This window comes from Alligator mississippiensis, chromosome 7 (assembly GCF_030867095.1).
Source record: "Alligator mississippiensis isolate rAllMis1 chromosome 7, rAllMis1, whole genome shotgun sequence".
Taxonomy (NCBI): Eukaryota; Metazoa; Chordata; order Crocodylia; family Alligatoridae; genus Alligator; species Alligator mississippiensis.
In genome coordinates, this window is record NC_081830.1 from 75,305,812 (window position 1) to 75,322,845 (window position 17,034).

Genomic DNA, 17,034 nt, shown 5'->3' on the forward strand with positions numbered 1-17,034 from the left:
TGGGCAGATAATAATAGATAAAGCTGTATGTGATCTGCCTGTTTTATTTTCACATTATGTAAAACGGTCAGTTTCAGAGGCAGTATGAAAAACTGGCCAACAGAGGGCAGTAGCATGCAAACATAGGAGAACATGGATCTTGCAGGCCTGTCAACTTCAGGTATTCCAGTCACAACAGACACACAGCTGTAATAAGGAGGCAACCAACCCAAGCTTCCACGATTATGTGCATTGTTTTCATTGGGCAGTTTTGCCATTGCAGATGCAGAGAGACTGAGTGGACTGCAGTGGCTAGAAATCTACAGTAGGGCTCTGAAATGCACTCTATTAAATAAACACTACGAGTGACTTCATAATACAGCTGACTGCTCTTGATACTTAGGAGCTGGTTGATCTGTGGGGCGAAATAATACATTCTGTCACTTGCAGTGTACTTATGGATTTTTTTTTAATGCATCCTTTATTGCAGCATATGGGAGACTCCTGAGTATTTTCACGTTTTATTCTCTGTAAGTCACTAGTAACCTACACAAATGGACTCTACAAATGTGATTTTTACAACAATGTAAATTTAGTTGCACTATATATATCTTATACTCTTATTTTTAATGCACTTAAGTGTATCGCTTTACATTGTGAGATCTATGCTATTAAATGCACAGAATATTTAACATAGTTGAATTAATGTGTGTGAAAGTCCCTGTTTGAGAGTGTTCACTTGATTACTCAAATATACTTCTGATGAAAGTACTCTACCATTGGAAGCCACTGTCATTACATACATTCACAAACAAACCATAGGTATATATGGTCTGTTGTGCGCGCACACATACACACGTGCGAGCACACACCCCATCTATATGAACAGAACATACCCTTTGACTAACTTGATATATATAACCCTAAACTTCCAATTAATTACTGTGCACTGACATCTCTTTTTAAATCTGACTTGTTCTTTCAATAACACATTGCAGAATAAAATACATAACGCCCAATCCTGCAGTCAAATAATGTGACAGCACTGAAATGCGTATGCTTACCTAGCCTGAGAACATCAACCCACTGCCTGCCTTTCTGCTAACGCAACAGCCATTTATCAGCTCACATAAAGTGATCAGTTAAGTGAATTAAAGGCCATTTCCCCATAGCTGCTATGAATTACCAGAAAACCCAGTCTCATGAGGGACTGGAATTGTTTCTACTCGCTGCTCCATTTCTGCAGGCGGCAGACATCTGGACGCATCACAGCCTGGGTGAAGATTCTAGCACTGCACTGATTTCTCATCTACCCCTTCCTACACTGCTGCCAATCTCCCCTGCTCTGGCAGTGCTGAGCTGGTGCTGCTGGAGCTGAGATAGAGAAGCCCCTGTTTCAATCAGGGATTCAGAGCAGCAGAAACATGACAGCAAAATGGAGTGAATGATTAGAAAATGCCTTTCACTTGTCTTTTTTCCTCTGCCCATCTCAGTTTTTTTCCTCTCTGTCTCATGATATTGCTTCCCCAGTTTCTCTAAGCTCTAGCTCTGTTATCCAGACCTATTATTATTCAAAGGCGGCAAGACCACAGTTACTAAGGGTATTTATATAACTTCACAGGTGAGGCTATAGGCAGATCATTGGAAACTGCAACAGGATCTTATTTATGTTGCATTAGGAATGACAGGTTTTTAGTACTGATGAGGGAAGTCATAAAGTGGCAAAGCCATGGATGGGAAAGGCCGGAAGCCTAGCATGAAAAAGACCACTTCAAAAGATCAGCTGTTCACTCTGCTCATCTAAACCCACATGGAAAGAGCAAGAATATCCGAGTTCTGCCAGGTTAGAACTTTTCCACGAACTGCAAGCAAATATTGAAAGGCAAAAGTGCATGTGTGAAACAGCCTGGGGGGGAGAATGGCACCTGCTCCCAAACATAAATCTGAGTGAGAAAACAGGCACGAGGGGAATTCCAAGTTACGAAATACTCCAGAGGGGCCATGTCTTTGTGGCATCTTTCAAGGCCACTACTGACTGAGGCAGCATGCATGAAACACCATCTATTTGCATGGGTTGGGGACTAGAACATAGATAGGAAGTTCCCATTCATAGCTGGAGTTGCCAGCTATTTATTGCATTATTGCAAACAAGAGTCTTGCATCTACTGAAGCTGAGTGAGATCACAGTGAAGGCCCCTACTTTAAGAACTGATCCTTCCCATACCAAAATGCTGCTTCCAATATAATCTTTTGCAGGCAAAACTGAAATTAAACCCCAATTAAAGGGAGAGGGGAAACTGACCATCATAAAAGAGAAAGATCTACTCCACATTTCTGACTTAATGAAATTAAGAGAGAGAAGGCACCAGTCTGGCCTGTAAACTCATGAAAAACTATGATCCTGTTTATACCAAGGTTTTTTGGTATAAGGGTAGCTAGAGACAGAAAAAAAGGCCATGTAGGGGCACTGCATCAATGCAAGACCCTATACATTAACAAAACAAGCTGCCACGGTTCCACATTTCTACCATAAGAGTTTGCATTTGATGCAGTTGCATCTGTGAAAATTCTCCTAACTTCTACAAGCTGTGTGTTACTTGCAGTTACAGAAGGAAACTATGGGCACCTATACAGCACATCAGAGCAGCCTTGCTGCTCGTGTAATTACAGCACATAGGAACAGACTCAATTAATCAAGTCTGTTCGACTGTAGCAATTACCATACTCCAGCATCTTGTGCAGCAGTGTCCCCATGATGAGCTTTAGTTAAAGTTAGGGTTACCATATTTCCGGTTCTGAAAAAGAGGACACCTGTCTGGGGGACACCTCATTCCCAACCTGCAGCCCCCACATCTCGGTTGTTGCCCCTCACTCTCAACCCGCAGACCCATGGCCCTGTTGGTGCCCCTCACTCGCAAACCGCAGATCCCTCACCCCTCTAGGCTATGCTGGTGCTCCTCAGTCCCAACCCACAGCCCCGCAATTCCTGCTATTGATCCTCACTCCTGACCCACATCCCCCTGTCCCTGCTGGTGCCCCTCACTCCCAATCTGCAGACCTCTCTGCTCCCCAGCTCTGTTGGAGGGGTCCCCCAGCTACTCCGTTCCAACCAGGCCAGAGCGCAGCAGCTCCAATTCATGTAGGTGGTGGCATTGAATCCAGCCCGGGTGTGGGAAGAGGGGATACCTATGGCATTCCCCACCCTGGGCTGGGAGTCCAGCGCTACACCAGGCAGCCCAGCCGCTGCCCCTTCCCCCCACCCCCCCCCACTCCAAGCAGCGTCCCCCATCCAGCCTGGCCTGCGAGCATAGGCACCAGCCCCAGTGCCATCGGCCCAGTCATGGAGCTCCCTGCTGCCCTCAAGGGGCATCCCCCCCACACCTCTGCTCTGCTGCAACCCTGGCACCCAGACAGCTTCCCCCAAAGCTGGCAGGCACCACCCCCACCACACACCCATCCCCTCTACACACCCTTGACAGAGACACACAGCGCCCCCCCAGTCCCCCAGACAGTCCCCAAGTCCTGTCCCTCCAACCCCTGCACCCCCCACAAACATACGTGCATCTAGCTGCCGATGCTGCTCCCATAGCCCTGCCTGGCTGCATGCCGGCCATGTGTGTGCCCACTACCTCCAATCGCCCCCCCCCCCCCCCCCCCCCCCCCGGCTGCTGCCAGCAGAGCAGAGCAAAATCCTGGGCATTGGTTCATATTTAAAAAAAAAACCACTCAGACAGAGATTGGAGGGTCCAAAAAGAGGACATGTCTGAGAAAACCTGGACATATGGTAACCCTAGTTCCCGCTGCCATTTTTACGTGTGGGAATGCTGATACGCGAGATGATCTGGGCACTTTAATTAGAGCAGCTCTCAGAACCGCTGTAATTAAAGCACCCCTCTTCCCCCACTCCCGGAGCACGTGAATAAATGTCCTATGACAAGAGCCTTAAATGGTGCAAGTCTGTGAGTGGATGACTGCTGGACTCCATACGCATGACCTTTTTAAGTGCTTGTGATGAATGTTCAATTGTGTAGTTAGCATACATTTAAAGGAATCCATAATGGAGCTACAGCAATTTACACTTGCTGAAGATCAAGCCCTACAACTGGACTGAATTGAAGTCCACCTGCAAATAATAAGATGCTCACATCTGTCTTGCATATTCACTGTAAAGACTTGACCTTAGTAATTTCTGCCTGGGGGAATGGAGGGGAATGGAGGGGAACAGGGGAAAAGAAAAAAGAAAAAAGCTACAACAAGGTCCTAAAACACAGTTATTTTACATTTATATTTGTTCCCTTCTAGCAGTTGGGGTGCACAAGGGAAAACTACCTCACACTGCTAGAATTTCTATCACCAATACCAGTTAACTGGTTATTCCTTTATTTTAAGTGGTAGAGGCTTGTGTTCAGGTATGGAAAATCCAAGGTTCAATCTCTGCTGCAACAATTAGTTACTTTATATAGAGCAAAAAAATCTAAATTCTCTTTATCATAGGAATATTTTCTTTGATACTATTATAATCTTTGATCCTCTTTGGTCCTTCACACTTCTCTTAGCAAATAAATCTCTGTCCTGTTTTTAATGCAAAAATTCTATAGCAATTCTTGCACCTGTTTATTTTATTTTCAGAAGACAGGGCCCTTGGACCAAATTCTAGTCTCAGTTACATGATACCCATCGATTTAAGAGTTTCTCCATCTGATTCTGTTTCAAACATTGCTGGGGAGACGGATAAAGGTAAGTGGCACCTATGATTGTTGGCTACATCCCTGTAGGACAGAGTCCCAGGAATGAAGTTACAGCATTTTCTATGTCCCTGGGACATCATTTGAACTTCAACTGCATCGAATCAAAGGGCTACAGCTTTAAGTGTCACCAAATCCTTTTAAAATTAATAAATTGAGATTTGTTTTTTTACACAATAGAGAAAAGAGGTAAGACAACCTCAATTAAGCAGGTTTTAGGCAGTTCTTTCCTAAGCTAATAGTGAAATGTGCACTCACCTACACCACCAAAGCAAAAATTTCAAATATTTTCCAAATGTTTATTTGAAGCTAATAAATTGAAGGAAGAGCCAGGACTCAATCCTTCACCCTGGTATTCCTGGGCACTTCTTTCCGGCTACATTTATGGCCAATCCCAATGAGCACCAGTAGAGGTCATGTAGGGGTACGTTAGGTTCTTCCTGTGGCGCTGACTACTTTCTTTCCATCTTCCCTATGGCCTTTTGGGGCCACATCTTCCCATTCCTTGGGACGATGCATGCCACTCTCACTGACATTTTTCTCCCATACATCTCCTTGATCAGAAGTACAGGCCAATAACCTCGGATGAATGCAGGCTTGACATTATTCCATCCTGAAGAGATCATTCCTACACTAATGAATTCATATTCTGAGCGCACCACTCTCAGAGAGATATAGAAGAGATGAGAGGGAAGTCTGAAATCAGAATCATCACAGAAATGACCAGGGGCTCCTATACACATGCAGGGAGTCTGCTCCGACGCGCTGGAAACCTACTGCATCAGGGAAATGAATGCGTTCCAGCAGACTCTAGCGTCACGTGTATCAGCGACCCCCACGCTGAAAAATGGTGGCAGGGCACTTTGAACTAAAGCTCATTTGATGAGCTTTAAATCAAAGCACCCTGCCATCATTTTTTCAGTGAGGGGACGCTGATACATGTGACGCTCGGGCGCTTTTAATTAGCACAGCTTGCTAATTAAAAAGTGCCCCCTCCCTCCATGTGCCTCCTGGAGATGTGTGAAAATGCCCTAGGTGCTGAAGAAGGAGGCACAAATTTCTAAAGCTAGCTAAAGGTTTTATTTCTACTCATAACAGTGAGACCTGTGCATCTCAGTCTCAAGATATAAATACACACAGGTTTGTTAACTGATGGCTAAGGGGGATATAGTAGCTCTCTCTGGCTATCTGACAAGTATAGGGACCAAGGATAGCAGTTCTCAGACCATGGTCTGTAGACTATTGGTTGTCCATAAAGTTCTTGTAGCGGCCTGCTGTCATCTGTCATTCTTGTAGCGGCCTGCTGTCATCCTCATTGTTCTAGCAGCTAAACTACACTAAGGCTTGCAGGTGTAAAAAAACCCAAAACAACAGAAAAACAAAACAAAACCAAAAACCAGCGCTTTACCGTTAAACTTAGCACACCTGAGCGCTGAGCCCAGCGCATACCCAGAAAAGGCATTGTATTAGTTTGACCTGGCTTGCCCAACATCTATATAAATTGGGTGCTTCAGTAAGGCTTTTTGGTGCTTTTATCTAAGAGTTGATTTAGTCAACTATTAGATAAAAGCACCAAAAAACCTGCCTAAAGTGCTCAATCTATACAGATGGTATGGAGCTGGGTCAAATGGAAGTGTTGCTTCTTCTAGTACAATGGGGGTTTCTTCCCTGCATGTGTCAGCAGCCTAAAAGACTACTAATGGCACTCGGACCTTTTCTGCTGATACTTTTCTATGCAGGTATTTCCTGTCATTTCCAAAGGAAGGCTGTGAGATTGTGGATAGAAGGCCAAGTGGTCTTGAAAAGGCTTACTACTAAGGCGTGGTTGACATTATGAGAAAGTTCAAGAATGGCTGGTTTAGGAACATCCAGTGAGGAGAACATACAAGTAATGAGATGAAACCAAAACAAGGAAAAGCCTAGTATGGTTCTCAGGAAGAATTTCCTGTTGATGAGTTCTACTAGGACCAGGGCAGAAGGACAGAAGAAATCCATTTCACCTTTGGAACCCTAATTGGCCTTTCATAATCTCTAATTAATAAAGCTATATCATATAAACCTTGCACGTTTGGAATCTGACTACAGCATTCTTCTAGGTCGATCCCCTGGTGTTGCTCTGACTTCCAGCCGACTCATTCATTTATGCAGTTGACCTGGTGGATGGGGTTTTATTACGCATTTGGACTTTCTCTATTAACATTGTGATAGGTCTAGCACTACAAGACAAGATGACTTTGAAGCCACCCAAAAGCCAAAGACAAAGTGTGTTTATTTGTCATGGATGTTCCACCGAGTCTTAAAGACCAATTTTATATGAGTAAAAATTTGCAGCAGCAAATCCATCAGTTGCCTGCATCTTCAATCAATTTCACTTTCCTGCATCATACAAGAGTCATTTGCACGCACCTGACCCAGTTCTCTCAATCAAATATTGCTCTTAGTTAATCACCATAAATCAAGAATAATGTGACTGGAGGTGGTGTTAAGCTGGCATAAGCAAGTGAAGAGTCAGGTCTTAAGCAAGAATATACTGCTGCAGCTGAAATATTTGGATTTAATTCAATGTTTAAGTTAACAAAAGAAACTGCTAACCTAGATCAACCCAATGATCAGCCCAACAGCCTAGTAGCCTGTTTCATACAGAAGTCAGGGTCAGATACTTCAGAAGAAGATACAAACAACTTTGCAGTAGGCAGCTACAGAATAACCTGCTTTAGGGAAATTTTCCTTCTTAGCCTTACTAGTTTGATGTAGGCCTGTGCCCTGAAGTATAAGGGTTTATTTTCTTCTCCCAAAAGTATACCTTATTTTAAAATCCTTAGTACAATATCTCTAGATTTCTTGCTAGCCATGTTAATGACATCCAGTAAGTGGACCACTTATACACTAAACAACCAACCCTTGGCATATAGGCAAATACGTGTCCAAAATACTGATTCAAACGGTGCCACTTGGAGAAAACCAATGTGCAACTCAAGCTCCCATATCATGGGACTAAGTACCTTTCTGCACACTCTAGCCACACATGCATTTTTGTGGGTATTTCCATTGCACTCGCATTTCCAAATATGACCAACAGAAACGTATAAAGCAGCAGTACCAGCAATCTAGCAATGGCTAGATGTTTTCACTATCATGCTCTTATTTAGCAAGTTGAGAGAAAACTCCTGAAAAAGGAAGCTGGTACTCAAAATATCAGCCAAGAGCACAACATGCACTATCAGGTAGTAGGTTAGCAACTGCTCACTGCACAGCTTCTTGCTCCTGTCATGCCAGACCATGAGCTGCATCAAAAGTCTGAGTGTAAGGTCTCAGACAGGAGAGAAGCCCAGCAACACGCTGTTCTTTGTAAAACTCTACAGCAATTTTATTTAAGATCATGGAACAAAACATGATATTGCCATCTGAATCTGTCTTGGGCTGAGGACACTATTCAGTTTCAGTTGCATTTTCTTCTCTTCTGCTGTGTGACATGGCAAAAATAGCTTAAAGGCCTCTCTTTCTCTCTCTCTCTCCTCCGCCCACTCCCCCCCATCCCTTTGGCACAGAATATATATCCCTTTTATTTTAAAACCTAACATTTCATAGCAACATATTATGTGAAAGGGAAGAAAGAAGAGCCTGGGGGGGACAGTCATGTGGAACAAAGGCATTAGTTTCAAATGTTGGATGCAGTGATAATTACTTTTTAATGATGAGAAAGACCGGAAAGAGAAAAATGGCTGATATCTCCAGAGCCAAGTGCATACTATAGGCTTTATCCTGCAAGGTACTCAGTGCCTTAGCTCCCAGTGAAATCAGCTTCTCACAGAATGGAGCCCCCTGGAACTTTTCCAAGAGCTCTAAACTCAAACCTTGTTTGGGGAAGAGGAGAGGAGAGGGAACAATTTGCTTCAATTTGAAGAGAATATATTAATACGCTAGCAAGTATTGTATTCATTACAAGATTTCAGCTAATCTGGTGTCTGCTTTTATTCTTCTGTTGTTCCATTCCTCTAGTGCTTGCAGCAACATCAATTTACAATGGCAGCACTGGCTTTCCTTATGATAGTCCTTAGATTATCATTTACTGCTGCAGTGGATTTTTTGTTTCTTTTTTTTGCCCAATTTATTTCTCTTTTCAAAGCCACTCTTTTGACTGTCAATGGTACAGAGCGAAAAACAACCCTGACCTACAATTTATCGAGTGCAGAACATTCTGCACACTAACGATGTTACAGACCTACATATTTACCAGACTGAAAAATGCTCAGCTTGTGATTTGCCCCTCTGCTGTTTTTAGCCCTGAAGGAAGTTAACAGAACTGCCTTGAAGAAGAACCACTGGCTGCTCTAACATGGCACAATCAGTTGCTTGAAATTCTTTCATGTCTAAGCTTCTAGCCTACGGTATATTGAATAGAAACCTAGAAAGTAGACAGAGATTTAGGTTAAATATATCAGATGTGCTGTCTGATTCAAATTAATGCAGTGGATGCCCTGGTCATTCATTTGCTGCAAGTTCCCCCACCCCACAAGACCTACCAGTGACCTCTGAAAAGCTCATTTGATTGCATTTAATGCATGAACCCTTAAATGAGGCTGCCGGGATGACTTTGGGATGAAATGGATTATGGGCTTCTTGGTACAAAGCCAAATCACAAAAGGTAAAAAAACAAACAAACAGGAAACCAATGGCAGGTAGGTTCAAAACAAAATTAAGTGCTTCATGCATGGCGAGTATTTGGTCTGTGGGGATTTGCAGATACACAGAGCCACAGAGACATATACTGCAGCTGGATTCGGAGTGGGGTAGAGTTCTATGATCAATAGTGGCTGTAGTTAGTACATAAGACAAGGGTAACTAAATCTCATACCGAGGGATGTAAACGGATTTTTAGAGAAATCAGGAGACAATTTGCTCCTCCCCCTTCCATGCACCTAACTGCAGTTGGCAAAGACTGAAATTCAAAGAGAGGTGAAGAGCACTGCATGTGTGGGGCTGGGGGGTGTGGGTTTGAGTTTTCTTGCGGGTTTATACATATCAAGCATAGGCTACTGCAAAGGGAAGGATAATGAGCTTGATGCATCACTGGTATGTCTGGCATGGCAAAATTTAGGTTTCCATCAAAGGTGAGAGATGTAGTGCAACCAATGCCTCTGCAGTAAGGCATTTTTGTTGTTCTTTCCCTTATGGAGTATGTGGATGTGGACAGGGAAGCGAAGGCATGAGGGGATGCCCTCCTTGGTTTGAGGCAGGGCAGTGGGGAAGAAGGTGTGCTTTTGAGTATTAGGCTTTTGGGAGCACTGTTTTTATCTCATTATTTTAATATTTTTTTCTATTTCTGTATATTTTTTGTCTTATTGTAAGCTGTCCTGAGCCTCTTTTGAGAAAAGCGGCATGTATGTCACATAAATAAAACCTAAACCTGATGAAAGCTTCTGTGGACTCTTTTCAGGTCACTGTAATAAAGGGCTCATTATATTATTATTTTTTTTATATTATTATTGCATTATCTATGGAGAAGATAGAAAGTACTTCAACATCATAGAGGAGGGTGGTTTAAGGACATATATGGAACAGATGAACAGGCTTTTTGTTCAGTGTAACAAAGCATTTGGGTTTATGCATGAGTTTAGAAAATAGTCTTTTAAAAAACAGATGGAGAACAGTATCTCAGTGATTGCTACACATAAAACATTACGGCAGCATTAAAAGTCCCCTTGCATGACCCAGATCAATTACCTCCTCCAGCCTTCGTCTTTGCTCCTTCTGCTCCTCAATCCGTTTCTGCCGCTCTGCCAGGAGTTGCCTCTTGTGCTCTTCATTCTCTCGCTGCTGCTGTTCTAGCTGCTGCCGGCGCAAGGCCTCTGAGCGCTCCTTATTTGCTAGTTGAAGCCTCAAGAAATCCCGTCTCAGGGTTGATTCTCCAGGCAGATTGAGGATGGAGCTTCATGGGGAAGAACAAGTTGGAAAGCCTGTTTTTAAGCCTCTGATGACAGTAAAAGGGAAAATTCTGCATGTTTCTGTAAGTTTAGCTCCCTTTCCCTTTTGGCTTTGTACTTCACCAGTGAAAGCATTTGGTTAAAACAGGGTGGACAGGAGAGTGCTGAGACAATAACTGGTAGAGGAAAGGAGAAGATTACAATAAGAGGTGGGGAGGGCAGCTTAAATTCATCCCTCATTGCTCTTCAGTCTCACTGTCTTTGCAGTGATCCAAGAGAAAACAAACTTTTTGTGAGGGACCATCCTTGCATTTGTGGCTTAGTTCACACAAGAGAATACAGAGGAACCTTGCCCCGTTCACAAGCTCAATAATAACTTAATTCTTTAAGGTCTTTCCCCCTAGAAAGACTCCTAAGTCAAAGCCCCTAATGTTAAAGTGGCAAGTACTGTATTTAGTAGTTCACAAAACAGACGTAGTGTGAAATAGTGAAAATTATTAAAATACTACCTCAGAGAAATAACGGAATAAACTGCTACTAATTACAGTGGAATGGAAGACTTATTACAATGGAATAACCTGATACTAATTACTAATTAAAAAAAAAAAATCAAAGGAAGTTCTACTGCTATCATGCTTGAGGAAGCAATCAACAGTTTCAGAGTGAAAAACTAAAATATAATTATGAAACTATACATGGAAATCAAGAGGCACATTTTCAGGAACTGTCTTGAGATAGAACCTACAATTTTTCCACTTCTGAGTTCTCACACCCGTGGTTTTCTCACATCAAAATTATTGCAAATGTAAGCATCTGAGGGATGGCAAAATTCTTTTGCACATGTAAATTCACTAGCTCAACAACCTGGGGAGTTACTCTGACAACCTGATTTGTTTATGCAAATATTTGTATATATAGTTTTGGACTATTTAAAACAGCATAGATGCAATTTTAGAGGCTTGATTCAAATAAGTATATGGAAATATTATTTATTTATTGACAATCATTGGTAGTGAGCAGATAAAAGGCCTTGCATGTTAGTGAGCGAAACTGCTGATACAGCCTTAACCATTTGGCAAAAGTGAAGTATGAGGCATGCCTTGAAGCTGACAAGTTATACACTTGTCTGTACCATTACATGGAAGCAAAAAATACACAACCATGGTCATTCCTCCACGTTTATATATTTATAAATAAGAGCATAATAAAATATCAACCAAATAATAAATACAATTTAAACCCAGAATACACAGCTGCCAAGCAGTAAACAATTTAGTATGTGGGACCACCCTTTTCCTGTGGTTTTAAATAGGCCATACTGCAAACCACAAAAAAAAAAATGAGGCATCACTTTTCAGCTTTTTGGCTGAGGTGATTTACAGCTTCAATTCAATATCCATTCATCATATTGGTGGGACCATGTCTTGCCCTTGCAAAGGCTGGATTCAATGATCAAACTGGTCTTTTCCACCTCTGGCCCATATGATCTACAATCCTAACTAATTTTACACAGTCAGTGAGAAACAAGGGCAGAAATGAACATTTGATTTTTACCTGGGCTCGCCAGAGTCATTTTCTTCTTCTTCCTCTTCACTTCCACTGTACTCGTACTCTGTCTCATCTAGGAATATAACTGAATGTCAGTTTCCTTTACTGGAATCATTCATTTTTCTGTGGGTTGAAGACCCAGGGCTCTGGTGCGAGAACAGAAACTTAGGTGGAGAACCAATGTTCTCAAGTTTTCCCCCCAACAAGGTCTGACTCTGAATGCAGACTAGAAAAGCAAGAGGATGCAGGTCACGAGCACAGTGCACCCTGTTCTGCCCATGCACACAGCAGCCAACAAGTGGTGTCCATCTAGTACAGGGGTAGGCAACGTTTTTTGGCCAGAGTGCCGAAAAACACCACAAAGCCTGCCTTGGAAGGTGCCGGAGTGCCAGCATGGCAGAAAAACAAAATGAGGGCAAAGGGTACATGGCAGGATGCCCTGCTTATGCCTCTTGTCCCCCAACCAAAGCCCCTGCCCCCCAGCTGTGCCAGGCTCATCACCTCCATGCCAGGAGCGGGGGAGAGACCAGGGCTGTGCTGCCTCAGGCCCCGACCCCACTGCCCACTCCAAGGCGCGCCTGCACGTGCCAGTGCGGAGCCGATGCCGGAGCCCTGCACAGCTGTTTGGAGCTTCCCAACTGCAGCTGGCCCTGGCTCTGGGGAGCTGCTGCCAGCCAGGATCCTGGGCTGCTCTGAGCAGGCACCTGGGACGCTGCAAGCCCTGCTGGGAGCAGCCCGGGCTCCATCGCTGGCAGCAGGTTCCCAGAGCCGGGGCTGGCCACGGCATGCCAAGCAAAATGGCCTTGTGTGCCACACGGCATGTGTGCCGGGGGTTGCCAACTCCTGATCTAGTATCTGTTGGGAATTTACTTGCACAATGGGATGAGTTAAGGGTGAAGTTCAGTCATAAATTCTGGGTGCAGCATGCCAGCATCAATATGCTATGTGGCTTTACCCTGACAAAGCATAGATTCATAGATGTTAGGGTCGGAAGGGACCTCAAGAGATCATCGAGTCCAACCCCCTGCATAAGCAGGAAAGAGTGCTGGGTCTAGATGACCCCAGCTAGATACTCATCTAACCTCCTCTTGAAGACCCCCAGGGTAGGGGAGAGCACCACCTCCCTTGGGAGCCCGTTCCAGACCTTGGCCACTCGAACTGTGAAGAAGTTCTTCCTAATGTCCAGTCTGAATCTGCTCTCTGCTAGCTTGTGGCCATTGTTTCTTGTAACCCCCGGGGGCGCCTTGGTGAATAAATCCTCACCAATTCCCTTCTGTGCCCCCGTGATGAACTTATAGGCAGCCACAAGGTCGCCTCTCAACCTTCTCTTGCGGAGGCTGAAAAGGTCCAGTTTCTCTAGTCTCTCCTAGTAGGGCTTGGTCTGCAGGCCCTTGACCATACGAGATGCCCTTCTCTGGACCCTCTCCAGGTTATCCGCATCCTTCTTGAAGTGTGGCGCCCAGAATTGCACGCAGTACTCCGACTGTGGTCTGCCCAGCGCCCGATAGAGGGGAAGTATCACCTCCTTGGACCTATTCGTCATGCATCTGCTGATGCACGATAAAATGCCATTGGCTTTTTTGATGGCTTCGTCACACTGCCAACTCATGTTCCTCTTGGAGTCCACTAGGACTCCAAGATCCCTTTCCACCTCTGTGCTACCCAGCAGGTCATTTCCTAGGCTGTAGGTGTGCTGGACATTTTTCCTCCCTAGGTGCAGCACTTTGCATTTCTCCTTGTTGAACTGCATCCTGTTGTTTTCTGCTCACTTGTCCAACCTATCCAGGTCTGCCTGCAGCTGTTCCCTGCCCTCCGGCGTGTCCACATCTCCCCATAGCTTTGTGTCATCTGCAAACTTGGACAGAGTACGTTTCACTCCCTCGTCCAAGTCACTGATGAAGATATTAAAGAGTATCGGTCCTAGGACCGAGCCCTGAGGGAACCCACTGCCCACACTCTTCCAGGTCGAGACCGACCCATCCACCACGACTCTCTGGGTGCGACCCTCTAGCCAATTCGCCACCCACTGAAAAGGCAAAGGCACTGATTTCCATATAGAAACTGCCAATCCCCTTTGCTAATCTAAAAATATATCACTAAAAATATCAAATGTATAAAGTACAATCTTTGTAGCTCATTTGCATGAACAAGCTAAGTGTACTGGAAGACTTTAGAGCAATAAGATTTTAAAATTTAGATTTCAGTCCTGTTTGAAGGCATAAGCTTCCTTCTTCCTACATATATATGCCCCATCCCTCCCAGCTAGGCTGAGGGGTAAGTAATGTGACAGAATGAGTAAAACTGGCATCCAAGCCAGGGGAGAATCCAGAGACAAAAGTCAGGAGCTGAGCTAAGGGTCAGGAACAGGAAGGTCCAAGAGGAAAAACAGGTTGAGGGTTAAGATCCAGAAATCATTGTGAAGATAGTGCTGCAGTCCAGGAGAATGCAAGAAACTGAGATTTCTGGGTAGGAACAGAAGCTGGGCTAGGACAAGAACAGGGAGCAAGACTGAAGCATGGTCTGAGTACAGGTTGACTGGCTCAGGAGTGATGCATATTGCGCAGCTGCCTGGGTAGTCCGCAAGTCCGAATGGGTATGCTACAGACAAGACAGATAATCAGGTAGTCTGCTCCATCCCAGCTGGGGCTAACTGGGGCTTCAGGGTGACTAGTTGTGAGCGGACTTGTCTCCACTCTAGATGGGAGACAACCTTTACACTCTCAACATCCATATCAATATTTCATTGGCAATGAAGGCATCTATATAAATACCTGATTACAATGCTGTACTACATAAGGCGATTCCTTTATTAGATGAAGAGAATTATAGCAAAAGAAAGGTTATATACTAGATGCAAAGGCCATGTGTACCCAGTTACTTTCCATCTCTAGGGTACAACCTTCATCTGCCAGACGCATTTAATACTTAACTAGAACCTAGTTTTATTGTTTTGATTTTACCAAAATATATAACAAAGCACTGGATTTATGCATGGAAAAGCCAATATCGTTAACTAAAAAATTCAGCAATACTGTATTATGTTAATTGGCTGAATTCTACAAAGTTTCAGTTAATGAAAAAAAAATTATATTTGATTTTTGGTGCAATATCAATATATTCCTTTAACAAGCTTAGTTAGATATCAGATCTCCAAACATTTCCACAAATTTATAGCTGTAACAGAAATCACACTCAGGCCTTGCCTAACTGTGGCTTGAACACGTAACTGACTTTGGTAACTCCTGAAACTAATTTCAGGCTTAGAATGCCTACTTTGCTTAAAACAGCAAGGAATCATTTTAATGACCTTTAAAATCCATATTTACTCAAACATAAAATGAGCCCCCCCAATAATTTTTCAGGTATAGAGAATCTCCTTATTGGAAGGTTGCCTTGAATTTGTCTCCTTCCCACAGCTACAGCAAAGAAAATATTTTTTTTTTTTTTTGGGGGGGGGGGCTAGGTACTCCCTTTGCCCTCTACCTCTTCCCCCTGCAACCTTTTCTTCCCCTCTACACATGGAAGTGAAGCCCAAATTTGAAAGCAATGACCTTGAATTTAAACATAAACACACTTTTAAGAATTACTTGGGTATCTACTTATATCCAGGCAGTCCTCGACTTACAACGTTTCTAGTTACAACATTTCACGCTTACAACATTTATAAAGTGACACCCTGTTTGAACTTCATGATGCCAGTTTCAACTTTACAACGTTTGATCCGATGTGACGCCTTGCCAGTGAACAAGTTCGCTGTGTTGCTCATCTCCCTGGAGAACATCTGTCCAAACTTTCTTGGACGCTTTCTTTAAGAAAGTGGAGAAGACTCCAGAAAAACCTGAAGCTGAAACTCCTGAGAAGACTCCAGCCAAGAACCCTTCAAAAAGTCCAACTAAGAGCCCTTCAAAAAGTCCAGCAAAGTCACCTCAAAGGAGTCTTTCCAAATCAATATGATTGCTATTTACAATATAAATACATTAATGTAGCTATATTACTCATCTATAATTGATAAAGTACAAAATTTTGGGTTATGGGTATTGGGCCTTGGTTCAGGAACCAATCCCCCATTTATAACATTGTTTCTTATGAGAAAATTGAGTCTGAATTACAACATTTCGACTTAAGAAGCAGTTTTCAGGAACCAATTGTGTTGTAAGTCCAAGGACTGCCTGTATGGTACAGACTATGCGTGATAGTAGTCCAACACCAAAAGACTCATGATTTATCACATAGTTCATTGAGCTGGGCCCCACCAGAGTCAAAAGCAGCCACAGTGACCCCACAGGTCAGCACTGCTCAGTATGTGCATGTACTCCAGATACACCCCACAAAGGATCCATGTGCTAATTAGCCCCTCACTCATGACTGGAACCAGGTGTTCATGTCACGAATCCAGGGATCCTCCAAAAATGTATATGCAGATGAAGTGTAAGGTAACCTAGTCCAACTTCATCTCATGGAGATCAGGGCAACAATAACTATATGTGACAGGCTGAGAGAAGATTCTGGGTGAACTGTTTGGGCACCTGTTTGTCACACATTTAAGGCTGGTGAAAAACAGGAATCATTGGACATGGGAGAGAAAGGCACATCTCAGTTGTGGGAGTGAAGAGGAAGTCAAAATGTATGAAATATTTTGGCTCACCATAACTTGAGTCATTGCCAAGGGGGACTGTGTGTAATGGGCACTACCATACATCTTATTGAGGTGGGCGGCACTAATCTATCCTTGGGGTAGGTTCCCATTAGCATCCTTGCCCAATACGGCTCATGTGTTAAACAGTTGTGCTCAGTGTTGACTACATTTAATCAACTTCATAGATGGTTTCCATTACTGA

General features: G+C 43.6%; 1 protein-coding gene across 4 annotated transcripts in view; it reads right to left on the reverse strand.

Moving 5' to 3' along the window:
* TNIK (TRAF2 and NCK interacting kinase) overlaps nt 1–17,034 on the reverse strand; it is a 328,040-nt gene that overhangs the window by 73,452 nt on the left and 237,554 nt on the right. For all 4 annotated transcript variants that reach the window (XM_059731143.1, XM_019500863.2, XM_059731144.1 and 1 more), the window contains exons 11-12: nt 12,203–12,269; nt 10,449–10,653 (exon numbers count right to left, since the gene is read on the reverse strand). In XM_059731143.1, coding sequence (XP_059587126.1) covers nt 10,449–10,653; nt 12,203–12,269 — 272 coding nt within the window. The remainder of the gene's footprint in view (nt 1–10,448; nt 10,654–12,202; nt 12,270–17,034) is intronic.